The sequence below is a fragment of the Asparagus officinalis genome, chromosome 5 (assembly GCF_001876935.1).
Source record: "Asparagus officinalis chromosome 5, Aspof.V1, whole genome shotgun sequence".
NCBI lineage: Eukaryota > Viridiplantae > Streptophyta > Magnoliopsida > Asparagales > Asparagaceae > Asparagus > Asparagus officinalis.
The window spans coordinates 84,799,006-84,814,781 of record NC_033798.1 but is presented as its reverse complement, the minus strand read 5'-3'; the positions used below and the strand labels follow the sequence as shown (position 1 = coordinate 84,814,781).

Sequence of the window (15,776 nt, the reverse complement as noted above, 5' to 3'; positions counted from 1 at the left end):
GAAATCCGAAGCCGAAGCCGCCTTCTCCTCTTCGCCCTTGAAATCCGAAGCCGAAGCCATCGAAGCCTCCCTCTCATCTTCGTCGCTAGCTTCAGCCGTCAGGTAAGCCTCCCTGAGTCCTGACCCCCCTCTCTCTCTCTCTAATGACAAATCAGTTTACATTTTTTCAGTTTACATTTTTTCAGACTTATTTTTTTCAGACTTTGCTCTCTGTGCTACTCACCGCTAGCTGTTAAGTAAAAGGGATTAGGGAAAAATGTTTCCAGCCCCCAAAAACCAAGTGAACGTGCTTCCCACTCCTAAGACTTGGTCAATGGGTGTTTTACCCCTAAAAATAAAGATTTTGTTCTCTGAGCCCCCAAAACACAAAACCCAAGACATTAAAACATGTGAAGACCATAATACCCTTCTCTCTCTCTTTCTTTTTTTATTAAAATATGATGGGGGATTATTTTATTATTTCTCTCTCTCTATCTCTCTCTCTCTCTCTCTCTATCATGATGTACCAAGAGGATCTTTAGATAGGTAACCCTAACAATTAAACCAGTAACCTTAACAATTAAACCCGTAACCTTAACAATTAAACCCGTAACCTTAACAACAAATCCGTAACCTACACAACAAATCCACAACCTTAACAACAAACCCTTAACCTTAACAACCAACCCGTAACCTTAACAATCAACCCGTAACTTTAACAACCTCCCAACACAAACAACCAAAATAATAAAAAACGAAAATAATAAAATAATCCTCATCAATCATTTCAACTATCCTCTTGGTACATCATGATAAAGAGAGAGAGAAAACAAAAATAATAAAATAATCCCCATCATATTTTAATAAAAAAAGAAAGAGAGAGAGAGGATTCATAACCTTAACAACAAACCCTTAACCTTAGCAACCAACTCATAACTTTAACAATCAACCCGTAACTTTAACAACCTCCCAATACAAACAACCAAAATAATAAAAAACAAAAATAATAAAATAATCCTCATCAATCATTTCAACTATTCTCTTGGTACATCATGATAAAGAGAGAGAAAACAAAAATAATAAAATAATTCCCCATCATATTTTAATAAAAAAAGAAAGAGAGAGAGAAGGGTATTATGGTCTTCATATGTTTTAATGTCTTAGGTTTTGTGTTTTGGGGGCTCAGAGAACAGATTCTTTATTTTTAGGGGTAAAACACTCATTGACCAAGTCCTGGGGGTGGGAAGCATGTTCACTTGGCTTTTGGGACCTGGAAGCATTTTTCCCAAGGGATTATTTCAAGGACTTTGCTCTCTGTGCTACTCACTAATGACAAATTTGTCTACATTTTTTAAATCTGTTTACATTTGTTAAGTAAAAGGGATTATTTACTTTTTTATATGTCTAGTCTATAAAATTCATAAAGTATGCTTATATTGAATTTAGGAATGCTTAGATTATATTTAGGATATGATATTATACATATACGCACCACCCGATATAGCAATCCGATATTTAGTCCATGTCCCCTGAGATATCCCCGATTTCCGCTATCTGACATGGATTTCAGTCGGTCGGCATGAACCCGACATCTGATATTTAAAACATTGGTCTCTCATTCGAAAGACCAGTGACGAACACGTGTCCCGGTCCCCGAAACATCAAAACAAACTTCTTTGCTGCATCCGACCACCCATGACCTCGCATTTCTAAAAGCTAACCCCAACAAGCTCAATCAAACTAATTTATATTCCTTTTCTCCCCCCTAAATCTCAATATTTAGAATATAATAAACAAAATATCTCAATAGCCCCACTCTCTCCCACGTGATTCCAGAAGCACCGCACATGGCTGCACAGAAGTCACGCCAGCTGTCGCACACAAAACAGAGAGAGTGAATCAGAGATCGAGAAAGAGAGAGAATCAGAGAGAGAGGAAGAGATGAGAGAGAGAGAGAGATAGATCGAGACTAAGAGAGAGAGAGAGAGAGATCGAGGGAGGGAGAGAGAGAGATGAAGAATCAAAGAGACAGAGACAATCGAAGAAGCTAACATAGCGACGAGAGACGAGGAATAAGCGAGCCGACGAAACCCAAAGGACGAGCCAGATGACTCTCCGACAAGGACAAGGCGAGCTGAACTGTCCGTTCTTTCCGCCGTGCGCGATCAATGAAAGGTAGACACCGATCGTGATAAATAGTGTTGGTTGAGTTCGTAGTTCTCTTTTTTCGCTCCCCGGTCGAACAATCATCCGCTGAAGGCTTCTCCCGTGCTTCGCGCTTACCCGTGTTGCCGCCGTTTACCGCGTGTCCGACGCGTGTCGAACGCGTGTCGAACGCGTGTCCGCGTCCGACGCGCGTCGGAGATGGACTCGGGGCTTGTTTTGGAGTGTCGGTGCTTCATAGGTAGAGTTTATTGCTCCTTTAACTATGATATGTCCATTCACTCATCCATGTTTGAAGAGGGAAGCTTGAAAAGGATTTTTAGAAAGGAAGGTGGAATAGAAAGAATGTCGACAAGCAGTATATTATTCTCACAGTCATCCAAACTACAAGATGTGACTTCTTGATATGGAAAAACAAAATATAGAATAGAACCTGAGGATATGGAAAGTTTCTTTACTTAGAATCGAGTTGGACTTGAAATCAAATAAATATAAAGTTTTGCTCTAGACCCTGAGACACATTTTTCTTCTGATTTAAGACATTATGGGCAATTACACAACCTATTACTGAGCTGACACCGGACATTTGTTTCTAATGATTTGAGATATTATGGCCCGGGACACTTTTTTCTTCTGATTTAAGATACTGTGTGCAGTTACCTAACCTATTTCTGAACTAAAGTTGATGGTTTAACATAAGTATAAATTTATAAAAAATATAAAATTCAGTAAAAATGTCATGCTTCAATGATATTGCATCAGGACCAAATTGTAAAGACTAAAAAATTTCAACACTGATTAACTATCCAATAATTTCATTAGTGAAAAAAGAAAAAATGAGAGGAATCTGTACCACTGATGAATGCAAGACCTAGTTCTTCTTACAGCACGTGCTCCAAAACTTCCATTTTCAGACAGATACTCATTTCGGGCTGTCAATTTCCTTCCACGCTTGACAAGACATAGCTTGGTGTCTACATTTTCAGAAGCTGTCGAACAATCATTTTGAGAAGATTGAGCTACGGCGCTGAAGGATCTTCCATGAGATCCAGAGACTGAAACCTCTGGATCATGTGAGAATCTTCCATCATGACCAAAAAAGAGATCCTCTGCAGAAGTATCATTGTGTCATAGTTTTATACTACCCCAAAAATATGAAACAACAGTTTATAAAGAGAAAAATCACATGTTACTTGGACATGTCTATTTGGCTCTCAAGTTTACGTGCGCCTCAAGAATTGAATGTAAGTTTTTATTGCAATTTTTTTATCTTTCTTATGCTAGAGCATTTCCCTGTCCTAAGAGAATTTGGAGGATGTCTGGTGCTCTTTTAGGATTATTCAAACCCCTCTCTTCTCCATGGTTTTCTTGGATAGATTAGTAAGAGCGGGGTCAAGTTAGTTGCTGATCGTAAAACTTTCTCAAATCCTCCATAAAGCCTTGCTATGCAGCCTACACTATTTTCAAAGGAAGAGGCTTCATTTGAAGGGAAAATATTTAAGTGATTGTTATGGAGATGATGACACGATGATACGGCAATGCAATTGCATGCTCAAAGAAATGAAACATTTATTGAGTTGATTTACACAATACACCACACAAATAGTGACCTTTCTGAACACCACACGAGCACTTGACAGTACCCAATGTTCACAAACTTGGGCACCAGTGAATGCAACTGCCAAAATATAGAATTCAGAACAAAAATGATAACTTTTATATACAGTAAGAAAGTTCAAACTAACAACAAGAAAAAGAAATCATGTACTACAATTGAAAGAAACTCACCAATAAAGCTAACAAGTCGGTGGCTTATGCACGACGCCAATCTAAGAAGACGGATAAAATAATCATCCATTTATATACCAGATGCGAACGAAGTTAGGAATATCTGCTGCTCAATAGCATCACTTTGAACCTAATAAAAATATGCACATTAAACACCCATGAACCAGAATGCTAATCCCAAAATCCTCTAATTCAGATAAAGACAATATTCAAAAGACATAATCAATGTGAAGAAAATACTAGTTTATGTCTCCAAGACAAGATAGTCGCAAAATATTTACGTATATTTATGCTTATTTCACGGAGAAGGGTATAATAGGCTGAATTAGAGTACACAGCAAGCTCTCAAGCAACACCGCAACCACCTCAAAGAATGTATGAATATTTTGCTCATAGCATGATGGTTTGGATTAAAATATGAATATTGCTCATAACATGATGTTTTGGATTAAAATACACAACTTTCAAACAACAGGACTGGCCACCTCTGAAAATTTTACACAAACTACAAATTCATCTCTTATACTTTCGATCATAATCTCTTTGAAAGCCCGAGCCTTAGCCTTTTAGACAGCATACCTTATGCCAATAATAGGCATAGCTAACAGCAGACAAATGGTCTAAAAAAAGATCACAAGAAATAGTCCTCGCAATCAGAAGCCTTTGTTTACGTCGCGAAATTGATGTGTGATTTAGGAGGGTTAAACTCAATTTTTGAGTCCCTTAATCACCTTTAACGGTTGATTCTCCTGTTTTGAATCTTTGCGCTATTTATCGCTACATAGATAACAGAGGTTAGAGGCATTAGAGGTTGTTCCCTCCAGCGTGCCCTCGGACGCTAAAGTCGGTGACTATTTCTAGTAATCTAAAAAGAAAAATAGAGTATAGTCTTCTTGACTTTTTATGTGTAAAAATGCATACCTTGATTTAGTGGAAACCGTCATTATTTACAGAGGATTTACAGGGGATATAGGTAATTCAGCCGAGTGTGCAATATTGGTTTAGGCCCTACTTTACACGTGTTGGCAACTGATTAGTTGAGTCGCCTTTGCACAAAGGTGGGACTGTTGGAGTAATGGCGTGTCCGAGGAGTTTTCAAGGATCTAGCTTGAAAGATCATAATGACTAACATTGTACTAATTGCTTGATTGTGACTGGGCAGCGAGGTACGTGTGCTAACTGTGCAATTGTGACTTTTAATGATGCTTATCAGGTCGTTCCATTATTTGAGACGTCTTGTGTTTGGTCCGAATGGAGAACGCCCTTCGTCTCAGACATCCAGCGGGATCCGGGTCAGGAGCGATTTTTGCCTCGGATCCTGATCACGAGGCGAGTCGGTCAGCTCACCATTTAGGTCATGCTTGTGGATGTGTCGATCAGTTAATTATCATGGGGCCGCTCTTCTTGGTCTTGATAATTTTCAGGGTATAACATTAGCCACTTTTCACTTGGACTCTGGAAGTCAAGTTCGAGAGAAAATGAAGCGCACCATGTTGAAACCCCGTCCGTTCTTGCTAGAAGACAGCTGTGATTTGACGCTTCTAACATCAGCGAAGATCATGTGACAATTTAGCAAGTGGCGCCTCGTTTGACGGGATGTCGCTTTGGTTTTCAAAAATCGCCAGTGGTTTTCCCGTAAACCGTGTTATCCATCAGTTTCTTGCCACGTGTCACTCCCCTTAGCTTATATATACTATTCCTCTTTCTTCTTCTCCTCTTTACTTTGCTAAAAACACTAGAAACCCGAGGCTTTTATTTCGCTTTGCGAGCACACCTTCATTAAAATTTTCGCCACATTCCAATCACCTCTTCTCCTGCTTGGATGGCTTCCGGTGCTCAACCTGTTATGACTCGCAATGAGCCTAGAATCACCTTATTGCGCCCATAACACTTGAAGGTGCTTACGAGCTGTTTGGAGCAATATGCTCTAGATAATGACATCCTAACGCCTACACACGATCAGCTCCATCAAGAGATTAGTTCATCTATCACCACGTCGGAGGTGTAGCGTCGTTGTACTAACACCATCTCGACTACGACCTCTGCTTGCCGTTACATCCATTCCTACAAAAAGTCTTTAGGGCTTTAGGGATTGCATTGGCGCAATTGGCACTAAACTCCATTGCTTTTTTTGGTGAGCTTCTTCATTATCTTGCACCAAGTAGACGTCAGACCGACATTGTGCATGCCAGGTCGTTTGGTCTGCGTCAAAGTTGGCAAAAGGGAGGGTCACTTTTATCTGAAAACGATGGGTGACTACCGCATTGTGTCCAACATCCCTAAGACGAATAAAGGATGGTAGGAAAAAAATTTCTTCGTCATAGGCGTTGACCTGATCCTGGCTTGTACCACATGGTCGGAGATCAAAGAGGGCCCGATCAGGGACCATTTCGGTCGAGGAGTTGCGATGCTTGGAGAGAATTCACGCCTATAAGGGGTCATGGTGCTGAGAGAATCTATTCGACAACCCCGTCCTTTGTACTGCCAGCATATCTTTTGTTTATATTTCTGAGGCAGACCTTTGATAGTGCAGCTGTGTTGTATGTAGACAAGCAACTGATGGAGGGCTCTCATCTTGGCTCTCATCCTGTGCCTCGGAAGCGACTCCGTAGCAATCTAGAGGCAGTGGGCCTCCCACCCTTGTAGCAGCAACCTGCCGTTGATATAACTGCTAAACTTGGTTTGAGCAAATCTGCTGCTTAGGCCGAGGGGTTCAAGAAGAGGAAGAAGGCTGCTTCCAGCCAGGTTGAGAGCAGCACGCGGGAGCTCTCTTCTCTTGAAGACGAGGCAGTTGAGGCTACACTCGGGGAAATCGAAGCCACGCCCGGGTCGATTAGCGGGGTTAAGACCCCAGAATCTTCTCGCACTCCGCTTGAGTACATCGAGGTGGAAGGTGATTCTCCTCACACGGTTCCTAAAGAGGAAGTTAGAGAGGGAGACATCTTTGTTATGGAGCCAATAGGAAGTAAATATCCATTCGTGGTCGTAGCTAAAGAGGTGTCGATCGGACGGGAGGAGGTACTGACCATACTAGGGGAGAGGATTGGGTCGTCCAGAAGACCTAGTAAAGCCCTTGCTATTAAGGATCCGGTTGTAGAGGCTTATAAGCGGATTGCTCTAGGATCGAGGATTCTCCCAGTCGCTATACATGAGGGTCAATACGAATGCCCCTTTCCCCATTGTTTCCCCATCGTATCAATGACCTCCACCCCTGCACTTAGGAGGGGATGCGTGCTGCCTTCATGAGTCTGAAATCCGGACCTCGCTATGAAGGGGAATCGAAAGAGCGTCCTCTTATCCTGGAGCGTCAAATGGATGTCATAGGGTCAGTCTTGGAGTCTCAAGCCAACCAGAACAAGGCAATGAAGCAGCACATTCTTCTAGCTAACGAGGCTCTGTAGAGCGAGATCCCCGATGTTGGTCTTCATTACGCTCTCCGGAACTATTTCACCCAAGGGGCTCTCCTAGAGTTTGAGTCGTTTCGACAACATGAAATTTATCAGGAGCTCTTCTTCAAGCTCTGAGCAAAGTTAAAGTCTCAAAGGGAAACTCGTGAGGCTGCCGAACTAGTGGCCGCCGCTAAAGGTAGTGAGCTTGATGAGTTCAAGCAAGTCCGAGTTCTGAAGGAGTGAGAGCTGACCTAAAAAGATAAGGAGCTGAAGGTAGCTGTAACTGAAGCTCAACGCAGCGAGGCTCAGCTAAAGCGGGCCTATGAGGTGAGGGCCTTAAGAAGGATCTCAACCACGCTCGTCAAGATATGGGACTTACAGAGGAGAGGCTGGCATACCTCGAATTCGAAGTCCAGTCCAAGAAAAAGGAGGATGCCTTCGAAAGGGCTCGTTTTGCTCGAACCGAGGGGGAAGAGCTACAGGCCGAACTGAATGAGAAGATGGCCCTTTAGGGGACCCTTTGCCATGAAGTTGCTCTCTTGACTACTGAGGCCAAGCTGCAGCGTAATTCCTTCTTTGCCCAGGTTCAACAGCTTGGGACCCTGATAGCCCATCTGGAGTCGAAAGCGTTTGAGACTGCGATAATTGAGAGATATTGCGGTAGTTACCTAGGTAAGGTCAAAGTTGCCCTCGCTTGTAAGGTAGGGTTTGATTATCTGAAGGGTCAGCTTTCTCTTGAGCTTCTGCTGAAAGACCGCTTCAAGTATCCTTCCCGAATGACCAACTGTCTTGATGTCCTTAGGACGCTTGGGGTGCAAGGCAGATTAGAGATGGCGCAGGAGGACGAGGAAGTTGCCGATGAAGGGGTGAGGAGAAGGTTGCTGGCGAAGATGCATGGGAGGACCTAGATGATGACGTCAACCCGTCTTCATCCGAGAAGCCTAATTCCCTTCCATCGGATGTGCCCGGCTTGGATTAGCCTTAGGCTCATGCTCCAGACACTGCTTCTTGAGGAGAATGTAAGTTTTGTAGCAAGTCATTTGTAAGGAAGTCTGTAATACACTTTTCTTCTTTTTTTTGAGAAATAAATGAAAAGACTTTGTTTTGGTGACTTGCTTCTTTCGCACTTGGTTTATGAGTAATTTCTCATTTGTGCTTTTGGTTCTCGGGACATTTCAAACGAGTCGGTGAGGACCGATTCGTGAGTCCTTTGTCTTCTAGGTATATCGGTGAAGAGCGTGTGGTTCCTTGGTATTATGCACCTAAGGCTTGTTGGAGGCTAGGGCGTAGCTACAACTTCTCCTATTTATGCCTTGGCTTTACTCCAAAAAGACACCAATGGCTTGATCTTCATTGTCGAGTCGATGAAGATTGAGCGACAAGAGTTCCTTGCCTTGATTTTACTTGTGAGAATGATACCAAGAGCTTGGCTTGGTTCGTTCCTTGGTTTTACTCTGAAAAGATAACAAGAGTGTGGTCTTTGTTGCCGAGTCAATGAAGATCGAACGGCAAGAGCTCTTTACCTTGGTTTTACTCATGAGAACGATATCAAGGGCTTAGTTCGTGCCTTGATTTTACTGTTAAAAGATACCAAGAGATTGGTCTTCATTGTCGAGTCAATGAAGATCGAACAACAAGAGCTCATTGCCTTGATTTTAGTCGTGATAACGATACTAAGGGCTTGGTTCGTGTCTCGATTTTACTCTGAAAAGATACCAAAAGCTTGATCTTCATTACCAAGCCGATGAAGATCGAACGACAAGAGATTTCAGGGGGGCATTCTCCGAAATGTTTTTCATTTTATGACAACCCTAATGCTTCCTTAGCTTTGTTCTCCATTTGTCATTTTGGCGGACTCTTTGCTGTCGTAGAGTTGAGCAACGGTGGCAGCTTCTGGTTTTGAGGTCTGAAAATCGGAGATCAACAATTTCTTCAAAAGGAGAAGAAAAAGCCCCACGGTGGACGCCAAACTTTTTACATCGCGAAATTGATGCGTTACTTAGGAGGGTTAAACTCGTTTTTTGGGTCCCTTAATCGCCTTGGATGGTTGATTCTCCTGTTTTGGATCTTTACGTTGTTCATCGCTACACAGATAACAGAGATTAGAGGCATTGGAAGTTATTACCTTCAGCGTGCCATCCGAAGCTCAAGTCAGTGACTATTTCTAGTTAATCTAAAAAGAAAAATAGAGTATAAGACTATTTGACTTTTTATGTGTAAAAATACATACATTGGTTTAGTGGAGACCGTCATTATTTATAGAGGGTTTACAAAAGCATGTAGATAAAGGCCCTATTTTACACGTGTTGTTAGCTGATTGGCTAAGTCTCCTTTGCACAACGATGGGATTGTTGAAGTAATGGCGTGTCCAAGGAATTTTGAAGGCTCTGGCTCGAAAGGTCATAATGACTGATACCATATTAAGTGCTTGATGACGATTAGGCGATGAAGTGTGGGTGCGGACTGCGCAATTGTGACTTTTGATAACGCTTATCAGGTAGTTCCACTGTCCGAGACGCCTTGTGTTTGGTCCGAGGAGAGAACGCCTTTCATCGGACATCCAGTAGGATCTTGGTCGCGATCGCCTTTTGCCTCGGAGCCGGACCACAAGACGAGACGAGTCGGTCGACTCACCATCCGGGTCATGCTTGCGGATGTGTCGATGAGTTAATTGTCATGTAGCGGCTCTTATTGGCCTTGGTAATTTCCGGGTATAAACAGGTCTGCATTTCTTCATGAAAAAGATCTATGACCAAATGAAGAAGCCATCAAGAAATTTAATGTAACTGGTTAATTACTATCTGAAGATGTAGTTAGTCAGTGAATCGTTCACTAAAACTCTTAAACATGAAGAAAGATTATATAATAACACGAGTTGTCACAAAAAAAAGGCCCCAGATTGTATTTTGACAACACACAAATGAGAATACAATATGAACAGGTGACCAATTTGATTCCACTTATCCATAGAAACAACATACATCTAACTGACAAATACTTACAACAAAAACCAAGTTTCAGCGCAGAGCTCGCCCATTGCCAACCGAACCCCAACCCCCTGCAACACCAATCAACAATCACTCAAAATCCCAACAAAATGAGTGCCAAAAAATATCAATATATCTCAATTCCAGAAGAAGAAGAAAAAAACCCATGAAGAAACTAAGTACCCATTTCTCAAAAACGAAAATAAACAAAAACCCAGATCGGGAAATGGCGGCCCAGGTTCAGAAATCACTGTTCAATTTTATAGAGCAAGAAAAGGGGAGCTATGCAGATGAGGTCGGCGCCTCATGGGGCTCGGAGTTATTACTACTGAGAAAGGGAAGCAGAGAGACAGATTAGAGAGAGGGGAATGAGCGAGGCCTTAAAATAAAATAAAAAAAGGAATTTAAAGAATCATTATCCATTCGTCAACAGTGACGCGAGTTTATCCTTTATTGTAAAAATGTGGGGTCGAGGATGGAGGCGGGGGTGGGGGCTTTTTTCTTTTTTTGTCCACTTTTAAATTGGCCAATTGTTCGCAGGATCCCGGGAGAGGGGAGAGACTCGCAAAGGAAGGAATGGGTACGGATATGGACGGAATTTAGCGCCGCCCTCTCTCTTTTGTTCTTTCTTTCGTCGGTTTCTTTCGTTTGGTTTTTTTAGGGATTTTACAGTTGTTTTGGGGGAGAGACGTACGCGGCGCTTGCAGGAGAGATGAGCGGCCACTCTTTTAAGATATGTTCGATTGAGAGAGAGAGAGAGAGAGAGAGAGGGAGAGACTTCATGTTTGGAAATTTGAGTATGGGACTATTTGTCACGATGTGTCACATTGTACCATTATTAATGTGTCTTGAGCCAACTAGGGGCTGGTTGGTTCCCAATTTCAAAATTTTAGGATTTATAATCTTAAGGGGAAATTACAGGGGAAAAAACTTTGTTAGGGTATGCAAGAATGACAGGAAAGACCAGTGCGCGAAGTCTAAAACTAAAGGGGGTTATTCATTGGTGTAATTTAGGGGATAATGAGATAATTTTTGGAACATCACTTTGTGGTGTTATTCATTAGGGTAATTGGAATTGGAGTTAACTTTGTGATGTTATTGGTTTGTTGGGGTAATTGGGGGACAAATACTCTACTTTCCCCTAAAATACACCAACTATATAAAGATCTCCTCCACCCCTTCCTCATAATTACCCCAAATTTACCCCATCCTCCATATTGGAACAATGTTGTTCCACTTTGTAGGCAATTGGGATAATTTTAAAATATTTTTGTATTACTTAACTAATACATGCTAATTATATTATAAATATATGATATGATATATAAAATATAACATATATTAATATTTTAATAACATAATTTAATAACATATATTAAAATATTATATAATAGTAATTATAGTATAACGTATTTATTATAATATTACATAATATTTTAATAACATATATTAATAATATTATACAATATATTATTATATAATATTAATTAGTAATTATAGTATAACGTATTTATTATAATATCATATAATATTTTAATAATATATATTAAAATTTTAATAACATATATTAATAATATTATATAATAACATATATTAATATTTTAATAACATATATATAATATTTTAATAACATATATTAATAGTATTATGTAATATATTATTATATAATATTAATTAGTAATTATAGTATAACGTATTTATTATAATATTATATAATATTTTAATATATTTTAAAAAAAATTACATTGAATAAAGTAAAATATTATAATATTTTATAAAGTACATTATATCCTATGATACTATATTATAATATATTAAATTAAATAATATATTATTAAAGTATTATATTATATATATTATTCATATATTATATCAATTATTATATAATGTAGCATACTAATATAATGTTAATTAGTAATTATTGTATAACATATTATATTTTTGTATAAATAAAATAATGTATTATATTAAAATATTATATTAAATATATTGATATTATATTATATTAATTATTATATATAGTATAGCATGCTAATATAATATAATACAATACTATTGGCCTTCTTGTTTTGATGATGATTTAATAAACAATTTACATCTAATATTGTTTGTCTAGTGTTTGTGTTTTGTATTCATTGTAGACAAACAATAAGTTGGAGGATGGATGGAATTGCGCATTCACGATCATATCCAATGGAGATTGGCGGAATTGTGGAGTGAAGCCATACAATTCAAGTTGAAGATCCAAGTTCAAGCTTCATCCGTAAGTTTACCAAGTTGAGCTATAATGAAGATTAAGATAGCTTGGGTAATTTAGTTTAGGTTTTATATTATGTGTGTTAGTACGTTAAGCTCAATATCATATACGCACACATTTTATTAGTTTCCTTGTATATATATGCAGTCATATATATATACAACACAAGTTTTGGTTTTTATGTTTATAAATATAAAATTACATATTTCATATTTATTATTGTGATTTGGTTTAACTACTTAGATATGAAACAAATATATTTTCATATACATACTCATATGTTTTATTTTCTATTGTATTTGTGAAAATATTGTATTCTCAGTTTATAGACTTAACAATCATTATATATATCTTTTATTAAGTCTACAAAATCGTTTTGTATTATTTCAAAACATGATTAAGCTAAAATGTCAAAACTCATATGTTCACATTTTCATGTTTTGGACTATTTTACAAAATGATGATATTTTTTATTTGGGAGGTCCTTTTTGAAAACCAGTTTTTGTAGCATGTGTATTATCATGTCTATAATCATTTCCCAAAGTTTTACATTTTTCTGAATTTATTTGATATTTTTAAACAGGGTTTTAAAATCAGAAAATTAACTTTCAAATTGTTCTGTTCATGTATCAGTTTGCGGTCGACCGCCACGGTCGACTGCACCTGAGTTTTTTAACAAATTTAAACCAAACATAAACCCACTTAAACACCCTTATAAAACTTGTTTTAAAACTTCTTGGATTGCTAAGAGAACTGAGATCAATGAGGTATTTAAAGCCTCCCAAAGCCAAAAACTCCAAACAAAAGACCAAAAAGCTCACAGAATCGGAAATCAGATTCTGTACCAAAATAGCCGTTGGAGTGAACGGCGGTCGACCGTGAAAATCTCGCGGTCGACCGCGAGCCACTTTCGAAGCTGAGAATTTTCCAGAGACTTTGGCGGTCGACCGTGCATATTGATAGGGGGAGCTTTCGCTATATCTTGAATGATCGTGAATGCGCAATTTTGATAGGGGGGCAATCCCTATATCTTTCTATGTGTTATACTCACCCATGCATATTGATAGGGGGAGCTTTCGCTCTCTTCATCCCTTTATCCCCTTTTTGATGTTGTCAAAGGGGGAGAAATTTTGTGAGTATATTCTTTTTGTTTATACGCATAATAATTACAATATTGTATATTCATTTTCTTTCATGCATATATCCTTTTTGTAAATTATTTATCATCATAAAAAAGGGGGAGATTGTTGGCCTTTTTGTTTTGATGATGATTTAACAAATAATTTACATCTAATATTGTTTGTCTAGTGTTTGTGTTTTGTATTCATTATAGACAAACAATAAGTTAGAGGATGGATAAAATTGCACATTCATGATCATATCCAATGGAGGTTTTTACCTGCGGAGTCAAACATAAACTTTCGCGGTCGACCGCCACGGTCGACCGTCAGCTCGGATTTCGCCAAAGTCTCTGGAAAATTCTTAGTTTCGAAAGTGGCTCGCGGTCGACCGCGAGATTTTCACAGTCGACCGTCGTTCACTCCAACGGCTATTTTTGTACAGAATCTGATTTCCGATTCTGTGAGCTTTTTGGTCTTTTGTTTGGAGTTTTTGGCTGAGGTTTTGGGAGGCTATAAATACCCCATTGATCTCAGTTCTCTTAGCAATCCAAGAAGTTTTAAAACAAGTTTTATAAGGGTGTTTAAGTAGGTATATGTTTGGTTTAAGTTTGTTTAAAAGCTTTTAAGCATTTGGAAGTTTGGTTTTGTGAAGATAACTTTCACAATAGCTTGAGGAGATTATGTATTGGTGTTTGAGCATCCAACTACTCTTCCTCTACCTCTTCATCTATTGAGAAGTTTTCTAAACTCTTTTCTAGCTTTACATTTGCTTAGTTATTTGATTATCATTCTTTAAAGCTAGTTTTTATATTGAGTTTAGAATTGATTTTATTTTTTCATTGCTTACACACACAACCATTGAGCTTATTGTATTTACATTCATAGTATAATTTGGGTTGTGGGGAGTTGTAACAATTGAGAGTGAGCTATATTGAGTTCTCATCTATTGTATGGAACAAATCTATTATTTGTTATAATTGTGAGATTATAAAGTTTTCGGTTAGCTAGAAAACCGAGTGTGAGGAGTGGACGTTGATCGGTGAACGTTAAAAACCGACATTGTGAGTGATTGTGTACGTTGATCGGTGAGCGTTGAAAACCGACATAGTGTGGTTGTAAACGTTATTCGGGTGAGCGTAGAAAACCCGGTTGTGATAGTGGATTTCTCCCCGGGAGTGGGGAGCGGAGACGTAGGACGGAAGGTCCGAACTCCGTGATCATTTGCTTGTGTTTGAGTTTGCTTTGGCGTTTCATTTGTGCTTAGATCTCATTGCTAGGATATATCTCTTTGTTCATATTGCTTATCCTAGCTCATATATCTTATTGTATTTCATACCTGCTAGGATAACTTGTTAATTAGTTTTAATTAGCATAAAATCGGATTAGATTAGCATAAGACCCTAATCACCCCCCTCTAGGGTTTAACAAATACAATATAATAATTAATAATAGTAATTTGTAAGTATAGTACAATATATTCTATTTTAATATAAAGTAAAATAATATTTATATTATAATAATATACTAAATCAATTGGATAAGTTAATTTAGAAGTAATTAATAGATAAAATTATATTTTAATAAGGTGCCTTTTAATTTTTGAAGAAATTTTCACTGTAGACTCATTCCCATATTTAATCCCTAAAACCGACCCACTTTAAAGTTATTTATGAGAATCGACTCACTTTGAGTTAATTGCGGTACTAATTAGTCGAAGTTGCCAACCCCGACTAATTAGTAGCTTAATTAGCAACCGCAGACCTTCCCTGCTCCCTGACCCCGCTTATAATTAGGTTACTAATTAGTCGGAGTTGGCAACCCCGACTAATTAGTACCGTAATTAACCCAAAGTGGGTCGATTCTCATAAATAAATTTAAAGTGGGTTGGTTTTAGGGATTAAATCTGTGATTGGACCTACAGTGAAAATTTCTTCATTAAATTTTCTACCAAACAAGGGCCACATGGGTTTCATATAATGTCCCTGTCTATTTTCTTAAGGGAAGAAACAAGAGAAGGGAGTGAATGTGTTAGTTTTAAAACTCTGGGGAAATTTTGTCTTTCCCGCAAACTTTGAGGGGATTTTCCATGATT

At 38.5% G+C, this 15,776-nt stretch overlaps 1 protein-coding gene across 1 annotated transcript in view; it reads right to left on the bottom strand.

The window, feature by feature from the left end:
- LOC109842100 overlaps positions 1-10,628 on the bottom strand; it is a 23,245-nt gene extending 12,617 nt beyond the window's left edge. Inside the window, exons 1-4 of the mRNA XM_020411011.1 lie at positions 10,490-10,628; positions 10,322-10,377; positions 3,931-4,060; positions 2,996-3,251 (exon numbers count right to left, since the gene is read on the bottom strand). Of these exons, the coding sequence (XP_020266600.1) occupies positions 2,996-3,251; positions 3,931-4,000 (326 nt within the window). The 5' untranslated portion in view covers positions 4,001-4,060; positions 10,322-10,377; positions 10,490-10,628. The remainder of the gene's footprint in view (positions 1-2,995; positions 3,252-3,930; positions 4,061-10,321; positions 10,378-10,489) is intronic.